Source organism: Hydractinia symbiolongicarpus, chromosome 3, assembly GCF_029227915.1.
Source record: "Hydractinia symbiolongicarpus strain clone_291-10 chromosome 3, HSymV2.1, whole genome shotgun sequence".
NCBI lineage: Eukaryota > Metazoa > Cnidaria > Hydrozoa > Anthoathecata > Hydractiniidae > Hydractinia > Hydractinia symbiolongicarpus.
Genome location: NC_079877.1, coordinates 28,008,314 through 28,025,932, shown reverse-complemented (window position 1 = coordinate 28,025,932; position 17,619 = coordinate 28,008,314). Strand labels below are relative to the sequence as shown.

The 17,619-nt window shown below is 31.9% G+C and overlaps 1 protein-coding gene across 1 annotated transcript; it reads left to right on the top strand.

Annotated features, from left to right (window-relative positions):
• The first annotated feature begins 10,283 nt into the window (after positions 1 to 10,283).
• LOC130636622 (alkaline ceramidase 3-like) lies at positions 10,284 to 16,255 on the top strand. The gene is made up of 12 exons (XM_057446404.1): positions 10,284 to 10,498; positions 11,003 to 11,116; positions 11,419 to 11,471; positions 12,087 to 12,139; positions 12,431 to 12,512; positions 12,834 to 12,869; positions 13,036 to 13,091; positions 14,005 to 14,049; positions 14,137 to 14,193; positions 14,270 to 14,374; positions 14,692 to 14,737; positions 15,036 to 16,255. Exons 1-12 carry the CDS (start codon positions 10,387 to 10,389, stop codon positions 15,171 to 15,173), a joined length of 897 nt encoding a protein of 298 aa, XP_057302387.1. The 5' UTR covers positions 10,284 to 10,386; the 3' UTR covers positions 15,174 to 16,255.
• The last annotated feature ends 1,364 nt before the right edge of the window (positions 16,256 to 17,619 follow it).

Below are 17,619 nucleotides of genomic sequence, written 5' to 3'. Positions count from 1 at the left end.
AAATAACCTAGCCTGCGGTTGTGGTAAACACTGGAACTATCCAGAATCACCCAGAACCAGCTGGAATCCGTCAGAATGACCTAGGAACAGACCGAATTAACACGAACCAATCAGTCATTTGAAAAAAATATAAACAACTAGGAAAAAACGCTGGTGTAAATAGTGCGTTAATAATTGGCTCCGTATCGAACGTGTATTCCATAGACTTTAAAGAGAAAGACTCCTGTTAGGTAGAAGACCTTCCAAGCCAACATTAAGAAATCGAAAAGGAGGACATTTAGTAAGAAGTTGGGAATTATGAAACTTTTTCTTACAAAAAAATACATTTTATAATGGGGACTTGAAAAAGAAACTTTTCGTTTTTCGGGAAGTGGGCTGTACGAGGTTTGTACCCGGGGTCCATTGAACGTTGACGGCTGGTCCGTTAAATTATTGAATTATAAAAGATTGAAAACGATTGCCACACATTGCACACGCACGCGTCTTCGTGGTTTTGGGTGATTCTGGTATCTTATATTGTACTTTCTGTTTGTTCACATTTTAGAGCACCAGTCCCAAATTGTTCTATGATACAAAACATGTTGGCACGATTTCATTGAAGTAATTTTGACCCAACATTTCACAATTTCAAGCGTCATTCAAACGTGATTTGCATGTGAAGATTTGTTGACAGAAGCGGTTAAAAAAAAGATGGAACAATGATGAAACAGAGGAGCTTGCCGATTTGCTCGATTACCACTTTTTGTTGGATGCGTTTGAAATAAGAATATATTCGTTAAATACAGATTATGAATTGAAATAAAAAATACTTGTAATAGCCTAATTTGTAAACTATTTTTATATAATTCAGATCGACTTTCGTGGTGAAAAATCTCACGATTAAGGAATGGTCTAGGCTGAAATGTCTAAAAATGTGTCTGCTTTCGTTTAACACATATATAACTGTACAATTTTTTTCATTTGCAATCAGTTGCTAGTCTAACAACAACAACAATAATGATAAACATTTAAAGTGTTTCTAGCCCAGAAAATCACAAAAACCTATTGTTAGTGGATTATTTACATTGGGGTCCACTGAGTCTGAGTGAAGCTAGCTTTCTCACATTTACGTTTAGTTTTAGCAGGCTTCTAGAAAACTAATCAAGACCAACCTTAGAGCTAGCTAAGGTTACAGATCAGATGAATTATTTTTTTCCTTTTAAAATTTAATTTTAGAAGTATAATAATTTACATTTCTAATAGTTGTCAACCATTTTTTTGTGAAAACGAAAGTGAAATGTATGGTGTAGAAAAGCTCAACATTTTAGTAGTAAAAAAAGTGGCAGCTACTACCTAATACGATAGAACGCTCGATAAGGGATACATACAAACAGGAAAAGTAATTTTTAGGCAAAACCTTGCGTCAGAATGTTGTACAAGAGTGCTCCTGTACTGGTAAATTGTGAACTAGCCATCCGGGCTTTTGTGGACCTTGCCGTCTGTTTAGGCTGCCCCGGGTCGCAACCAAAGGCGAAATAGTAGTCTATGGTTATCCTTCTTTAGTTTTAGAAGAAAAAAATGTTAAATTTTCTTTTATTGGGCAACTAAAACAAGATAATAGAGAGTGAGGTCAATATCGATGACGTCATAATCTTATGCCGTAGGCGCTTTTTTTAAAAAACGCACACTTTATTTCCTTAAAATCGTGGTTTTGAACGACCGTGGGGCGACCGGGTGCTATTTGTCTTCGCGGTGTTTCATGTAAAATATACACATCAATCTATTAGGAGAAATTCAACTGTGTGTGATTTTTAAAGGTTGAAATATCTATAATTTTGTTGATTCGTTTGCTGTCGTTGAACTGTTTCTTTTTTGTTTGTCCCAAAATTTTGCTTGGCGGTTGCCGCGGGTTGAACGGAGCGAAAACTAACAACGTGGTTCCTCAGTTCTGTAAATTATTCTTTGTTTGTTATTCCATATAAACATGGCAGCACCGTTGCATACAATTTGTTTGTATTTGTGGGTTTTGTCAAGTTGACTGGACAGCGATTACCAGATTATGATTTACAATTCTAGGCATAGCTAGCTACACCTCTTTTTTTTAAATATTTTAGTAAATATGTTTAAAGACATGTACAAACCCACCAATCTAAGCACGAATTACCAGGAATTGTGTAAGAGGGAAATTTATCTTGTATTAATAATAATAAAAACGTTAATAACAGCTTTAGAGAGTATAAAATTGTCTCCTATTAGTGTAAAATTCCCAGTACAGAATTTTTAAGAGAAAATTAAACCAGAAGGGTGCCAATATAAACCAGTGTGTGTCGTGTGAAAACAGTGTAACACCTAGGAAACTCACCTTTATAGAGAATAAGTGGTAGCTCAATTAGGTGTTGTGGTTTAATATAACTACTTTAAATTGGATCAAAAAATGTGTGCACAAATATTGTTGTAATTGAGTTACTTTGTCTCCAGAGTGCCATGAGTTAGTGGTTCATACGTTTGGACTTTGGACACTCTATTCAAGGTAGTTATAAGGATACAAAAAGTGTGAAAAGAAGAGGCTCTATTTGATAGAGTTATCACTTATAATAGTAGCTACAATTTTGTCCACATTTAGGCAATAATATTAAATTTTAGACCCCCAGACCTCTTATCGTGTTATACATGTTTTCTAAGTCCAACTTACTTGACTTGCAAAAAATTAAATATTTAACTCTTTTTCGAGAGAGTTCCTGTTTACGGAGGTGCTTGGCACCCCAAAGTTTCAAAAACCAGAGTTCTTGGGAAGACTGCTAACTAACTGAATATGCTGCTTTAAGAAGCTGAATATTGCAGCCTAATTAGAGTATAAACATGTAACAAAGGGGCCATGAACAGTAACATTTATATTTTCTGGCAGCTTTAGACCACTGACGCTTTGACCCACTAGCTCTCAACAACCTGGAAAATTACTTCATTTAGCAAAGGAAAAAATCATTAAGTTATCTAACCATATTTACAAACCATTGCCGCACTTCATAAATGCATTTTTTAACTATCTTACGTAGTTTTGACTAATGACCAACAGTGTTTTATTATTATTGTTGTTTCTATTGTTTTATTTTGCAAAGCATGCATTGAGGTGCTGTTCTGACCCAACTACGGACACCGGCCCAACTTTGAACGCGGTACCGGCCCATCATTAGAAAGGCAGCCTATCAAAAGATGGGTCGGTGCATTTGCAATCGGGATGGCCCACCTATTGACGAGCCTGGCCCACCTATTGACGGGCCTGGCCCAACTTTGGACAAATGTATGCGAATACGTCTTAAGTTGGTGCAGGCCCAACTGTTGACGAAGGAATCTCTTGCTTTTAAAAGTTGTGTCATCAGATGACACAAACTTAACTGTACACAAAGGTTTTAGAAAATGTGTCATAAATGGGACAGGCCCAACTATTGAAAAACAATTCCCATGCTTTTAAAAGACTGTGTCATATGATGGGATAGGCCCAACTTTTGACAAAGGATATTTGTGTTTTTTAAAAATTGCAGTAAAAAGGGGACACATCCAACTATTGACACTTTTTAGAAACAGCCACAGTTTGAAGACTCCCAGACTAAAGTTAAGCCTTGTAACATGTGAAAAACACTGTTTCAAATTTCAAAAAAATTGAACACAGGTCTGATCCAACTGTTGACAAATTCGGTGTCTATAGGAGAGGACAAAAGAAAACAAAAAATATACAGAGAAAATTAAATCATGAATTCTCTAAATATAATCTATTACAAATATAGCTAAAGTAATGAGCAATGCAAATACAATGTCATAATTTGTTTCCTTAAACATTGAACAAACACATACATAAATTCACAAATATTAGTAGCGCAGTCGGTAGAGTGTACGATTTCATTGTCCAGTTGGGCAAGAATTTCAAAAAAGATTTCTGTAGCTCAAATGGGAGCTTAAGGACTCTGCTCAAAACTGGTGATACTGAACACATAAATTATAAATTAACTTATAATATTTCTGTAAGTCATAGTCATAGTCTTTCCGTTTCTTGAATATATAACAAATTATTTCCATCATGGATGCCCAAGCTAAAACATTCTCGCTTTCAAGTTACGTAATAGGTCAAGTTGCAATAATTCCATTACAGAATATATTTAAGAGTTAAACATAGCAAAAAGCCTAATCAACAGCTTCTAGCTATACTATAGCTAGCTACCTGTGAATATATATAATATAAAGTTACACTGAGCTAAATGTTATATTTTGATATCTGAGTCATAATTATTTAGCTAGTCACTTTGCACACAAACATCTCCAATAATTCAACAAGAAAGTCTCTGACTGCTTTTTAAAATGAATTCGCAGATATGGTCTTGCACCAAGAGTTGCCAAGTAGTGTTGTTTTTGCTACCCGCAACAATCTGAAAATGCATAAGTCGATTTAATCTCAGCTAGCCATATACAACAATACCTCAGCAAAAGTTACAGCAGTTTATTTTTTTCACTTTATTGGAGTTAGTTTACCTTGAAGTATGCAAACGTCCAGACTCGTCAATTAGTGATAAATTGTTGATTTTTCATGTTAGGTCGTAGGCAAATATACTTGTCTATCTCAGTTAAGACTGCAGATCTCTGTCTCCACAAAGCACTATTGCCTAAAGGCTATAGCCTATTAATCTTTTAGTAAGTGAGACCAATATGGTTAAAGTGGTTAGGTAAAATGACACAAATTATTTTAACTTAAGCACCCATATTGGGATATATGTCATATAAATTGTAGCAAACATCATTATTTGGAAACTGTAAATAACATAACTTTTATTTAGCTCCATAAAGTTAAAGAAGATGGATGAACAAAATCTCAAGAACAGGCAGCAACATTTTTTAACCTTAGCAACGCATGAAAAACAATTGCAGATTATATACACACACACACCCTCTTTTAGCAGCCAAGATACTCCAAAACAATACACACTTCTTGGCAATCATACATACAGAGAAATTGATGAAGAACTATTTGAATGGAAAGCCCTAAAAATTCTCCAGAAACCACAATAATCCTAATTTAATAAAATTATTTTCTTTTTGCTATTTGTAAAAGCCTGTGACAGGGTTCAAATTAGAATTATAAAGTCAGTTTGTAGATGTGTTCAGAGAACCTTGTATGAAAAACTTATGGTGCCAAAACAGCCTAAGGGCCCTGTCTTAGTGTTTAATGTACTCTTTATATATTTGGAGAATCACCTTATTAGCAGTATGGGCTTAGTTAGCAGTTTTCCTCAACTGATCAATCTGAAATACAACAGGTAACAAATAAAATTCTGTGCAAGTTAGACCTAAAACTTTCTTTTAGTGATACAAGGAGACCTTGGTAAAAAAAATGAATTTGAATGATAGCTATTATATATTTATTATTACCACTTTTTCTTCTTCCAAAGACGCAAATAAAATATTTTTCTAACCAGGATGCCTATTGGAGGCAGTGAGATGGTGTTAGCAGTTGTCAACAAACAAGTTTTAAATTTTTTGATTTTTTTATAAGTTGATAGTTAATAGATAAATAGATAGATAGAAATGTAAGTGTTTTTTATAATTTCTTTTAAAGAAACTAGTTTTAGCAATAATTACAATCCATTTAACTACTTAAACAGTAATTCATTTGGGACTTTGTCAACATACCATTTCTGCGAAATAATGGTATAAATTTTGGGACATGGCTAAAATTTTGTACGAAAAAGCATGCGCCCAATTTCATACCAAAGGTAATATTGGAAAATTCAAGTGCATTAATTTTACATTTTTGCAATTTTGTGAGATTTGTTTTCTACAATAGGAGTAGCAACTTATTTCAAGGAGGTCAAAATTGTCTTGTGTCTAACTGATTTTATTGAAGAAGATGTATAATTACAAGTATTTTGAAGCACATAAAAAAGCAGAAAAGACTGGGTCAAAATTTTTATGGTGTTCAGCAAGTTATATACCGTTTGTCAGAGTTATTACCTCAATTTTGTCTCGCGAATGAACATGATACACTAGTCATTTTACACTCATTGTTTTATTCAGTAGTTAATGTACTAATTTTAAACTTCCTGTTAATATATTTTGTATAAAAAGTGTCAAGTTTAAACTTTTTAAACTTTTTCCATCTATTTTAGGGTTTGCTAAACCATGTTATATGATGCCACTTTGAAGTAAAAGTTGTCACTGAGCATTTGAGCATCAACTTTATCAAGAATTGCATGACATTATGCCCACCTCTGTGAGACTTTTTAAACTGTACAATGTAATATTTAATGGCAAGTATCAAGTGGTAGAGAAAAGTACTGCACATGATATTAATGATGTTTCAAAAAACTGATAATGATCACAAAATCCCAGTCTATGTCTGACAATGTTTCCTGTTTTTCAAAGATAACTATCTGTTCCATAGCCAATGTTGTTGGGTGCTAAAATACTTCAACCTAGCTCTTACTTTCCTTGATCTGTACTTGGCCAACTGTGTTCAGACAGTTATCTTTGAAAAACAGGAAATATTGCCAATATCAATAACAGTTAATTTAAACTCTCTATTTCTGATATCTTTATTGTTATTGCAAGCTTCCCATGCAATGACAACAGTAGCATATTGATTACTCTAGGGAAAAGAGAACATTACCAGTTTCATCAAGTAGTTGTACTTTACGACTTTTAGGGAGTATATTACTCAGCGAATAATTAATTGATTGGTTGATCTTTTCAATTTATTCCACTGCCTCCTTCACCTTTATTTATTAACCTTTATTATTAACCTATTCACCTTTATTATTAATGGCTGAAAGATTTATGCTCTGCATTGATTCACCAAGTAACACCAGTGAGAGAAAACAAAGTCACAAACATGTTATTGTTTTTCAATAAAGTTTGGAAAATTATTTTTGGTTACTAACATTGTGGATTTTTACTTTTGTTTAAAGCAACTTTATCCAAGAATATTATATTGAGGCAGAACAATATGTTCTTAATGTGCTAGTAATGTCTCCTTTTACAATCAAAACAATGCAGGTCTGTAGGAAGATCATTACCACATGAATTTATGCTTTTCAGATAGTTAGTATTGCAGATAGCCATTTATGTGTGTATCCATTTGCATGTTAGAGACCATCAATTAAGTTGACTTTGAGCATCTTTTTAGCACTTATTGGTTTTTAAGAGTAGAATTTAATCACCAATTAAGGAATAGCATTTTGCCCTACATATTACCATGCCTTAATATTCAGCAATGACTCATTGATCATTTGAAATGGCGGTATAAAAAAATGATATTTTCCATATATACACTGTCATTTTTAAACGGTCATTGATGATCATTGGAAAGTGGTGTATTTAAACTTTAAGAAAGGAAGTGATAAGGAGAAAACCTACCTTTTAAAGTAGCAGCAGCTGATTAGACTGATAATATAACAAAGGCCTGTACTAAATAAGTGTTTGTTTGTTGCAATCTATTTAAGCCTAAGAAAATATTCCTGGTCCTAAAGTTTCTCTACCTTTAAAATTCACCATCTGTTTTTTTCAAAAAGTTTGATGAGAATTTTAATGTCAACACCACAATATATTTTTGTCTTTATTAATTGTCTATGTTAAAACATAGACAATTAATAAAGACTGTACATTTATTTTGATGCTGGCATAGTATTTTTAAATTACCTCCAGATAATGTTTCGTACAAAAAATCATTTCTTATAACATTTTACCTTAAGATTAGTTTTTATTGCTGCAAGACTCACGTTTCTTTTTCAAATTAGGGTTGACCTGCATTATTATTGTCATTAATTATGTCCTTTCTAGTACTGTAGTATTAACAAATACCTTTTTTGGGACTATATTGAGGTTTATTTTTTTCGATTCACATTTTGTAAAAATATCACCTGGCATTATTGATTTTTTTATTTCTTAGTAATTTGTAAAGGGTTTTTTCAATATTGTTCATTTCTTCATTGAAAAGTGTTGAATTTCACACAGAGAAATTTTCTGACTACAACAGGCTCAAGTTTTGAACATATTTTATTTTTTTATTTTTTAAAAAAGCAGTTTGATTTTCTGTCTGATACTCCCCCACCCTGATTCTTTCATTTTTTTCACCCTGAATTTTATTTAGCCACATGGCTATTAGTTTTTAATGTAAGTTTTCAATTCAAATTTTCTTGTTCCCTCAGTTTATATTCAATAATATTGAACACTTAAAATTGAACACTTTTTCAATAATTGAAAAATAACACATTTTCAATAATTAATTAACTCTGAATCATCTTAAAATTTCTACTCTAACTGTTGCATTCTATAAATAAATAAATAAATAAATAAATTATAAATATTACATTGAGTATATTTATTACTGCTTCAGTTATTTTTGTACATCATAGCAAGACATCAATATCATTTGAAACTGATGTAACATTAACAGGAATGCAGCTTAAATGCTTACAGAATTTGCTTCAGTATTTTAACTTATATACTGGAAAGCCTAATTTTAAAACATTGGGTAGGTATTAATTGTGTGTACATAGTAGCATAAAATGCAATCCAAGTTATATTGGATTGGAATGGAACAAAGAATGCAACTGTATTTTGCTACAACCCTCACCAAAACATTGAGACGATGATGCTTTTTTAGCCCTTTTACAAGTTGTTAAAAAGCATTAACTTGCGAATTTATGGCCGGTAGGGTTGGGAAAGGCTACTTTTTTAGATGAAATGGTTGGGTAAGCAGGGTTTACATTGTACTACAGAATAATTTTTACAGAAAAACCCACGTTAAGGCCTTTAAAGGCCCTAAAATCTGTAAAAAATAGCCCTAAAATCTGTGAAAATGGCCATGCTGATGTCAGCAACAATTAGAACATACTGTAGGAGTTTTGATCTAATAAAATGACCTAAATTTTATTCATCATTTTATTTCTCTGTAGCTTTTGTTATAGAACACATAATGATAACTAGAATAGAAGATTTTAATTACTCTAAATAGCATAGAATTTTGAATCTTAAATATCATTTCTTTTAAGCTTGCATGTTTCAAAGGTATTTTTACTACAATGTTTTACAACAATGATGTAATTACAAGAATGTTATCTTGTAATGATACATTATATTTATAATTGTTCTGTATTCTCTGCTATTTAACTTCCTACTTGTGTATTGTCGAGTCATTTGGATTTGAAAACTGTGCAGCTTTGCACACTGTGTTGTTGTTGTTGTTTTAAGGTACGCAAGTGGACAGTCTTAGCTAATTTAATTTTAAATTGAGTGGTTTTTAATTTTATAAAAATTTGTAGGAAAAAAAGAATTGATGTAAGTTTATGTAAATTTGCATCTGTTTTTGACATAAAATAGTTTTTGTCTAGTATCACAATTTTTTATGTTGTTCTAGTGGTGATTGTTTTGAATTCAAAATAATGTATACATTAGAGTGGAAACCAATAGAATTTTATAAAGTATGAGTCTTTTAGGAATAATTATGTAATAAAGTATATAGGCGTTAAATAATGTTAAAATATTTATTTTGTGTTGCAAGAACAATGTCGTGGAGATGTTATTGATATATTAAGCATATTATGAAAGTAAAAGGTATTTTTTATCTTCGTGTTACCTTTAAATAATATTATAGTGGAAACGTCGTGAGGGGTTGCACAAGCAATGGAATGTTATCAGTGCTATTTCTGAATGTTTGTACAGGATTATTTTAACACTGTCTGTGTAGTTTGAAGTAGTCAATGTATGGCCTAGATCTACATTGGTATGCATACCCAATTTTCCTTACTTACGTTGACCAATGGTAAACAGCCCCTAGAAGGCATACGCGAACCACAAGTAATTTCGGTACAAAAATAATATTTTCGATTTCATATGGTGTTGATGATATTGTGTTTGCATTTTTTTTGTGCTGTGCAAGCACTTTTTAAAAATAATTTCAATAGTTGTGTTAGCACTATTGTCTTTCATATTATATTTTAGCTGCTAATCATGTTTAATTGCCATGCCACTGTGTTCTTTGGTTCTTATTATTGTGAATGTTTTTTGTTTTATTTTTATGTATAAGTTATTATATAGCAATGAAATATCATCCTGTTTTTGTGCAACTCCATATTAGGAGTAGTTTTCTTTGTTTTATAATTGCAAATCAGCATATTTTTTATATAAGGTCATCAAGTTATTAAAATGTTCTCTTTTATCAGATTAAGCACTTTTATCTGATTCTCTTTATCTAAGTCCTGTGTGGAACAAATGTATGGATAATACATATGTTTTAAACAGGAAGGCAGATTTCAGTACTGTTCTTTTACAAGACGCCAAATGTTGTAAAATACATTTTCTGTAAATAGATATAAGTGGAAATTGTACATTTTTTTTATATCAGTATTATAAAAAATATGCGTTATGGCTCCTCCATTCATACGGGATGCAACAAGTGGTTTTTGGGGCTATCCAACATCAACAATGGATTGGTGCGAAGAAAATTATGCTTCAACACCATTGGTTGCAGAGTTTTGTGAGTAGAATTGTAATTGGTAACTCGAATATAGCTGACTTTGTGTAAAATTGCGTGAAAAAAACTCCTTTTAACTTAGTGTTTTGTACCAGGGAATTGTCAAACATTGTGAATTACTAAATAACATAGTTCCTGTTTCGTACTATTATTACTATTATTTACCCAGGATAGCTTCTTCAGTTTCTACGGAAATTGTTATCAATGAGAGTCCTGCGAAGGGGGTCATTTAAAGGCTTCCATTTGAGCTATGGAAGGCGTCTAAGCACAACAGCCGCTCAACTAGACAACCATTCCTATTTTTATGCTAAATGTTAAACAGAAAGGATCGATTTACACTTTTATAGTCTGTTGACTGTGTCAAAGTTTGAACACAAGACCTTTCGCACTGGAGGCTAGCACTTTACCACAAGGCCACCAGTTTTTTGCTCATGACGGTCATTCATGTTTCTCCATACTGTGAGTACTTGTAATGCAAACAGACATTGTATTTTCATTTTTTTGTAGGGAATACCATTAGTAATGTTGTTTTCGTTGTTCCGCCGTTAATTACAGCATATCATATCAAGAAATACAAATTATTAGAAGACCGATTTATCTTATCGTTATGTTTACTGGCAAGTGAGTTGTGTTTTAATTTCTTGGGTTATATAATGAGTGGTCAAATCGTCTCGATTTTCTGGGGCGCAGAATTTGGATCGACAGTTCTTGGGCACAAATCTTGATTTCTTCGATTTTGTAACCAACAACGAGAATTAATTAACATTTTTTAAAAGCAAATAACTCTTTCTACGGAATTTGAATAATCTTATTTCCGAATTATTTTTCTTTTTGTTTTTTTGTAACTTTATTTAGCAAAGTTGTCATTATTAGATTGTCAGCATTTTTTTTTCATTTTGACAACAAAACATTTTTTTTTATAGCTGTAGGGATTGGTTCATTTGCATTTCACTCTACATTGTTGTATCACTCACAGGTAATTTTAGTTGTTTATAAGTTGGCATACAAAGCAATTCATTCTTTTTTGTGTTATTGGATCTTAACTAGGGATGAGTTTACACTCTATTTTGTAATAACGAATTGTGCTGGTGTGTTGTGAAGCGTTTAAAGTTAGAGATGATACAAGAAAATATTGAGTTTCTGCCAACTGGATTACGCGGGCTGTCTACCACAACAGCAAATTACAGTTAACTTCCGGTAACTCGAACTTCCAAGGCACTGAGAAAAATAGTTTGAGTTAACAAATGTTCGAGTTATCTGGAGTTTTTTTCAAGAAAACGGTCCAAAATAATCTAAGTTCGAATTATCCGGTGTTCGAATTACCGGGAATTAACTTTATAAATAAATTGAATTATTCAGTTGCAGATTCTTAAACAGAAAAGTCATAACAGTGGAACTAGCAGGGAACATTATTTCAACTGCATCGTTGTCAAAATATGAAACATTTTACTATTAGTGTAATGTATTTTTTTGTGGTAAATAGAAGTCTGACGAAGTAAGAAGAAATTGTACTTAGGTTTTTGAAAACTATATATAACTTCTGATTTCCCTTCTGCTACTGGAAAGTTAATACAAAATATTTCAATTTCAGCTTCTTGATGAACTACCAATGATATATGGTACCTGTGCAATGCTCTACACAGTGTAGGTTTATTTTGAAATATTTTATCTGTGTTTTCAAGTGAATCAAGAGAAGAAGAGCTTTAACATATTGTTTCAAGATGATCTGCAAGTGAATTTAAGCTCTCCTTCATTGTTCTCCACCGCTCACGAATATGTTTCCTGAGTAGTATTTTCATCATTTTTCTCAATTTTTTTGGCGTGAAAATTAGTAGAATGCAAAATGTTTTTGTAACGTACGACAAGTAGTTAACCTTAAATAATAGCTCTTCAAATTTTGCGTCTCATATAGATTGACTGTTTTATTTTCTTTAGATTGGAATGTAAAGGGAAAGAAAACGTAACAAACCAAGCTTTGATGGTCGTGTTGTCGTTACTCTCTTTTCTGGTGACGATTGTAAGTTGCTTCTTTTCTTTACTGAATCAGTCTGCAGCTCTTCGCAAATTATACTGACTAGGTACTTTTGTGAGTGTTTTTAAAATCGCACCTTATCATTGACAAAGAAAACTTTTTCATCGAAGTAAGATACAGTTAGTTCTTAAGCATTGCCTTTTTGAATTACTGTGCATTTAAGTATCATATTCTGATATGATACTCAATGCACCACAATTATACCTAAAGGTATAATTGTATTCTTCAATAGTAGATTGGTTATAATTATTTTCTTGCACTGTGAAGACGACATATATTTTTTTCTGCTATTTTATTCTATTTTAGATTTACATCGGGTTAAAGAACCCTCTAGTTTTTCTTGTAAGTGTTTCTAACTAAATATTTATAACTTTTTTTATCAAGAATATAAATGTAACTTCTCTTTGTAAGTTTTCGAATCAGCGAGCACCCATCAGCTGTCTTTTTTGCTGACAGAAAAATGTCAGTCAGTAAAACGAAATATATTGTTCACATGTTTACATTGTAGTGGTGCTATGGTTTGATGGCTGCGACACTTCTTGTTCTTCATATTCGAGCCTGCATGTGAGTCTTCTCTTCTTTTATTCTTTAATTGTTCACCGCCGTTAGCCCTTGGAAACATCCGCATACATTCACCCGTCGTTACTCGCAGCTACCATTTTTGGCTTACAGACCGGCACCAAGCATTACCATGAATGACCAATACCGTTAATCACCATCGTCCTGCGTGTTTATAAGGAAATTGAAGACAATATTTTTAGCTTTTTGTCTTGGGTTTGCGTCTTAATGTTATACGTTAAGGAAAGAAATTTCCGCGGGAATTTAATTTCGCGACTTGCCAGTTTACTTTTTTCGCATGAAATATATTTTCACGATTTTTGAGAAATGAAACTTCGAGAAAAGTAATGTAGGGATTTTTTTCATTATAATCAAGCGCTAATGACAGTGAAGAGAAGGGTTTTTCACAAGAATTATTTAGAAAAGCAATTTCAGGCATTTCCCGTTATAATCAAGTGTGAGAGAAGCGTACTTTTGCCATTGGAATTTAACATAAAAAAAATGATTTTTTTGTGCAAGAAATTATTTTTTTTCCGCGTATTACTGAAAATTAAATGTGTCGCGGTGGAAGCTTATATTATAAAAGCTTATATAATAAATGGCTGTGCAAACGTAAATATAAATATAAATTCAATCGTGAATAAAAACAAAATGAACATGAGAAAAAAGGGCATAAAACCTAAGACATTTAGATAACTGACATAAACATTCAAAGTAAAAGGACAATGACAGATAAATGCAAATTAAGGAAATAATAAGCCTCATAAAAATAAACCATAAAAGAAAGTAAATAAATGGAAAAAACAGAAAAAAGAAGGGATAGCTACATTGTTGTTTTATGAAAAGACGTAGCTGTGTTAACTGAAACCAACTTTTTTTTTTACCTTACCTTTAACCTTACTGCTTGATAATATTTTAGAAAATATGAAGGTTCAAAAAAACTATTAGCTTGGTCAACTTTAAGGTAAGGGTGTATTGTGTATGTGATGGGAGTGTGACATTTTTTTTCGATCTAATGTTTCTCTCCAGTGACAATCATTTTATCATTTAGTTATGGACTTGGTTTCATTCTGTGGAATATTGATAATGAATTTTGTTATCAAGTACGGTAAGTAAGTGAGCCCACGTATCTTCGGGCAAGTGTTTCTGATTCCGTATTAATATAATTCCGTTGTTTTCTGTAGCGATATTCGTGCCAGTCTACCAGGTTTTCTTCAACCATTGATACAACTTCACGCTTGGTGGCACGTCCTTGCTGGTATTGGTACATTCTTAAGCATTACATTCTGGTAAATTTGACCTTTTTTTTCATTTCACCCCTAGTTGCTAAGGACAATATTTTAAATTGAGCTCTGCACCTCCTTTTTACACTTAATATTTTTATTTTTATTTATTAGAAAATAAGGCTTTAAAAACAACTTTGTTGCTTCTCTAGATTTTATTCAGATTCAAAAACTACTTAAATTTTAAAATTTTCAACGATCACTTAGCTTTCGATTCTAATCTTAGCCTTAACCCTTCGCAACTCGCTTGCTTATATCTCTTTTTATCCATCTAACTTATAAATTGAGAACAATACAAATACAGTAACCACATTTCTTTATAGCATAAATCTCCGCATCAAATGTTTGGGGTTCACACCACAAGTAAAGGTGAACATATTTTCTTCTTTGTTCGGCTCGTCTCAATAATACTGCTCTGCTTTTCTAGAAAAACCACTGTTCTGTCTTTGATTTTAAATGCTAACTAAGGTTACTCTTCAATTCGTGAAGTAGATGTAACTAAAATGTCTACTTGAAAACAATGTTTAGGGTTGGATATGTTTTGTTTTGTTATTGTGCTGTTCAAATTGCAATGTTGTCAATAATGTTCGCGCTTCTCCCGCATTACAGTTGCACTATGCTTCAACTACTTTCTTCTACTAAAATTTTGAGATGTTCTTTATTTCAGTTTCTGCAAGGTTTTATTCCTTATTTCGAAAAAAAACACGTGTCGAAGAAACATCAAGTTGACATCAATGGTAATACACCTTCAGTAAAACTAAAAAACAGGAAAAATCCCGTGGAAAATTTTACACGACTTTTATAAATGTAATATCGGAAAATACCATTTAACACCACACAAACTTACTTTTGATTGGCTGATGTTTATAATGGACAATTTTGATTGGTCTATTGCCGTGCTTTCCTCCAGCTGTGGTTTCACTGATGTAGTTGATTTAATAATATTGAAATGATTTTGAAATTATTGTCACGAATCTTCTTGCTTTTTATTATTTAGTATTATTATTTAGAATTAGTATTTATTAGTTATATTTAACACTTTGTATATATTTATTCCCTCTCCCAAACGACAATTTTTCTCCCCTTTCTGACCACACATTTTTTGTATGTAAGAATCAACACTTGTAAATAATGCTTGATCAAAAATTACACCTTACGTTGTAGTTCGAAAATCCTACAGAATAATATTTCTTGCCTGTACTCCTTGTGGAAGTTTTTCTGAAGGCCGCCCATTTGAAAAAACATACAAACGCAAAATATTTGATATATAAATCCCGCACAACATAACTAGTTTGCCATTAAACTGTAAAATTAAGCCCTGCAAAAATTATTCTGCATTAATTAGCCTTCTTAAGTAAGATTCAAACTTGATTTAAAATTTTATTTCAAGTCTGTCGCAAAGACTGCATCCTCATTTACCGTAATTATTTTTACCTGAACTTTTAGATCATTTTTTGGAAATTAAATTGGTGTATTTAGAAATTCATGTATACTTGAGACAGTGGAAACTTTTATAACACAACGGAACCTCCAGAAAGTGTCAAACTCTCTTTCTAAACATATTTAAAAATCATACAGACTCGAATAAGAACCACATTTTGTGAATTCCGTTTTTTCTGCTTGCTTTTGTTGTGAGCCGATGGTTGTGAAGTTAGATGCCGATTTGATTCGCCGCTTTTAACTTTTTAAAAAGATGAAGAATTCGTTAGATCTTTGTTTCGTGACATATTTTTTCTTTCTAATTTTTGTACAGTACGATCATTTAGTTCAATTGTGAACAGATTCTTATATTTTCTTTTTGTTGTTTTTTCTGTAAAAAATGTAATAGTAATTCTTGTGACAGAATGCTGAAGTTGTTCTCTTGAAGCAATGTATGGGCTCAATTCATGTTTTCATTGTGTTAAAAAGTTACTATTCAAAATTGTCTACGTCAGTAACATTGAATATGTCTTCATTATAAAAAAAATATATAAGGAACAGATATGTTTGAAGAAAATGTACCTGAATGACGAAATCTATTTTTATTATTAAAGTTGCGAATTATTTGCGAATGAGCGGTCTCAAAATGTTTCATTTTAAGGAATATATATTTTTGTTGATGACTAAATTTTCCCGAAATTTGTCGCAGCGAATTTTAAATCAGTATTTTTCCTAATAGATTTCAGAAATAAAGGTATTTTCAAATGAAATTAGGCTTAGATTCTACAGGAAATCAAAGTACGAAATAAAATAATTTTGAGGTGGAAATTGTTACGGATGATCGATGTATACATCAAATTGGATGTGTGAATTTAAAAAGTTTGTGAGCAAAAAAGAGCGGAAAAAGTAAGAAATTTATGGAAAGAATACAAATTTGTTCTGTACACCTATAGTCACAAGAAAAAACAATAGTTTGCAAGCCCGTGTTATAGCGTTCCACCCCCGCAAATAACTCTAGATTTTTTAGTACCCAGACTACATATTCAGTACTTTTTGTGGCAGAAATGGCAATTTTGCTCTCAGTAAAGTTGTTTTTTTTCAAAAACTTTCCACATCTAATGTTTAATTGTTCTTCCTTTCTTTCTCCTGAAAAAAATGATTTGTGGAGCTATAGATCAATTTGTTTGTTTGTTGCCGTCAATTTGTTTTCTCAAACGCAAAGATTTTCTTACATGTGAACTGTAGTCAACATAAATGTGACTAAAAACAAACATAACAATTTTTTTTATAAGCTTTCATGCGCAAAAATGCGTAGCTGTGAAATCCTGTCATTTTTCAGAACATTTTCTTGTGACAAGAAAATTACGCCTAAAACAAAGAAGAATTAAGGAGTATTTTTTTAAAAAAGAGAATCGATTTTCGTTGTTAAGTGATATAAAATCTTCCTAAGATTATTTGTGAATAAACTTACAGCTGAATGAAAGAAGTATAAGATTTTGAAGGTATCCCTAGCACTTTGGATTGAATGTAAAAGATACGAACTCTTGTAAAAAAATTGGATGATAGAAAAGTAAAACATGAGAATACAGGGAGGATTATATTTAATGATTATAAAAGTGGACCCTGCTTTAGTTAGATAGCTAGCTAAGGTCTGGTATGCCACATATAAAGGAAAATAAGATCCTGATTAGTTACAGCAAATCAGCCTTCGAGAAAACTGGATGTTAGATTTTTGTACAAATATTACAAAACTAACCAAACGAAACGCAAACTCGATTTTTATCGTCCCAATTAGAAAATCTTGGGGACGAGAATGAATAATAACAAATGAA